Below are 2,237 nucleotides of genomic sequence, written 5' to 3'. Positions count from 1 at the left end.
GGGTGGCGTGTTTGCAGGTATTTTGAGGCTTGATTTGAATGAGGAGCCACTGAAGGAATGGATTACGAGGACTGTGGAAGCTGCTGGTATTAGTGAAGAAGAAACTGGTGCAGAAGGCTCAACAACTGAAGCAGCTCCTCAAGAGATTCAGATTGAATAATCACTGGAATTGTTTCTTCTGTATACAAGTTTTTATGAAACCATACTGATAATGCAATAAAAATTGGTTCAATTTGATTATAGGCATTAAAAGCAGGTATCATGAAATCTCAAATCTGTATGTCTATCGTTACTGGGAGGGGGAAAAACGGTAAGATACTGGCTATAGCTGTATCTTAGTGAAAAATCAATAAATATTCAAACCCCATATTGAAAATAATGAAATCACATTATATAAGGCAAACATAATATCTAGCCCTCTCATGTACACGCTCAAATCTAAGGTTTCATCCTAAATTTACAGTTGCTAGCCTTGATGCTTATGAGATTATTAGATGACAAGCTATCCACCAGCAACTGGCATTCCCCCAAGACCTTCACCTTCCTCAGCTTCAGCATCCCGAGCTTGATTGCTACCGGCGCCTTCACCTTAAGATCCAATGGAATCCTTCCTGTCTGCTGTTGCTGCTGTATCGCTGCCATAATTGTGCTCCCGGCCTGCACCTGACCACTCAAGGACAAATTCAGAACTGTCCTGTTTTGATGTCCTTGGTAGAATTCCGGCAGCGAGCCTTGGCAGAGTTCAGTGTTTGTATACCATACACTCATTCTCCCATCCTTTTCATAGTATATACCAATCTTCTTGTTTGGATTTGTTGCTGTGATCCTCACTTCGAACTTGGCATACAAACTCATGTCGAAGTTGAGCCTAAGATCATTGATCCTTAAGGTGTCAACTGAGTAATCTGGAAGCTTTGGTTTGAAGACAAAGTAGATGGTTGTGGCGATTGCAGCAATGAGAATGAACAAGAGGAAAATCAAGAATAATGTCCAACATAAGCACCTGCAGAAGCAGCTTCTTGATCTTTTCTTTGGTGGTAACGGTATAATTGGTGGCATGGCATGTGAATGTTGCAACAGAAGAGGAGAAGGACGATGATAAGGGTTACTACTGCCCTTTTCTGATCTCGAGGAACCTGGAGGTACCAATGGAGTGGTAGGTGGCGGTGGAGCTTCCACCACCACAGGGTGGATCCTCTGTCTCTGATGATCTGCCATGAATGAACAATGGTGAAGTTTTTTTATTATTATTATTTATTTTGGATGAGGAAGCTAATTTTGTCACTTTAATTTTTGTGGTGATATATAACAACACATTAAGACCCTTTTTATTTTGTTGTTCTAGTGAAGAATGTGATGCATTTGTTGATGCCTACATGTGGACTTTGCTTATTTGACCTTTTTTTCTAAATTGTTTCAATTACTATTGTTGTTGATTGGTCTCTCACAAAAAGCACTGTGGTATGGTTGCCTTCCCCACCTACAAAAAGAATGTAAATATACCAAAATATAGAGTGGTTGTTCATCTAGATTTTGTTGAATTACATGCTCAGATACAAGCGTTTTTATTTTTTTATTTTTATTTTTTTTTCGTAATTTAGTAGTATTATATTATATATTATTACCATACTCAAAGTTCGTCGGCACATCTCTATATAATCTATACTATTAGATAGGATATAAATTTTGTATTCCATTTAAAGATGTGTGTTTTAACTAATTACTTAATGTCAAAAGATAAAATGTTTACATAAAATATTTTTTATTTCGTTTTCTTTTGTTGGGGTGGCATCCTGGAATATATGTACACAAAAAGAACACAAAAGAAAATAAAGTGGCATGTGGTGGGTGTTACTGCCACATTGCCATAGGATAAGGGGAAAAAGGAACAGAGAGGTTCTTAGTTCAGTTTTGCTTCCTTGCTTTGTATGTAAGAAAACCTTAACTTGAACATTAAGGCTACGTTCTCACACATAATGCACGAAGACATTGTGGTACACGTAAACATTATTGGCCTTCACCAACAAAATTCACCATGTTTTCTATAATGTTAAACAATCAGAGTTTTTGCCAAAAGATATGTGACAAATCACATGGCATAAAAAATGTAATTACATAACGATGAAAAATGTAGTATTTCCCTTTTCGATGAAACCAAAGTGAAAATGCGTGCAGATCTAATATTGGTCGGGTCAAATTGAATTCGAATTTTATGCCTATGAATTGGCACGGTATCA

General features: G+C 37.1%; 2 protein-coding genes across 2 annotated transcripts in view; one reads left to right on the top strand and one right to left on the bottom strand.

The window, feature by feature from the left end:
• The window catches only part of LOC107618631, a gene marked incomplete in the record, with an annotated part of 2,640 nt that extends 2,261 nt beyond the window's left edge, over window positions 1-379 (top strand). The window contains 1 exon segment of the mRNA XM_016320744.2: window positions 1-379. Within this exon segment, the coding sequence (XP_016176230.1) occupies window positions 1-160 (160 nt within the window).
• On the bottom strand, window positions 34-1,527 carry LOC107618630 (NDR1/HIN1-like protein 6). The gene has a single exon (XM_016320743.2). The coding sequence runs from the start codon at window positions 1,216-1,218 to the stop codon at window positions 439-441; it is 780 nt and encodes a 259-aa protein (XP_016176229.1). The 5' UTR covers window positions 1,219-1,527; the 3' UTR covers window positions 34-438.

Source organism: Arachis ipaensis, chromosome B09 (assembly GCF_000816755.2).
Source record: "Arachis ipaensis cultivar K30076 chromosome B09, Araip1.1, whole genome shotgun sequence".
In the NCBI taxonomy this organism is placed as follows: domain Eukaryota; kingdom Viridiplantae; phylum Streptophyta; class Magnoliopsida; order Fabales; family Fabaceae; genus Arachis; species Arachis ipaensis.
Note: the sequence above shows the minus strand (reverse complement) of the source record. Positions and strands in the feature narration are given on the sequence as shown.

Excerpts from the sequence above, each read along its gene's own strand:
- LOC107618630 (XM_016320743.2), bottom strand. The coding sequence starts at position 1,218 with ATGGCAGATCATCAGAGACAGAGGATCCACCCTGTGGTGGTGGAAGCT.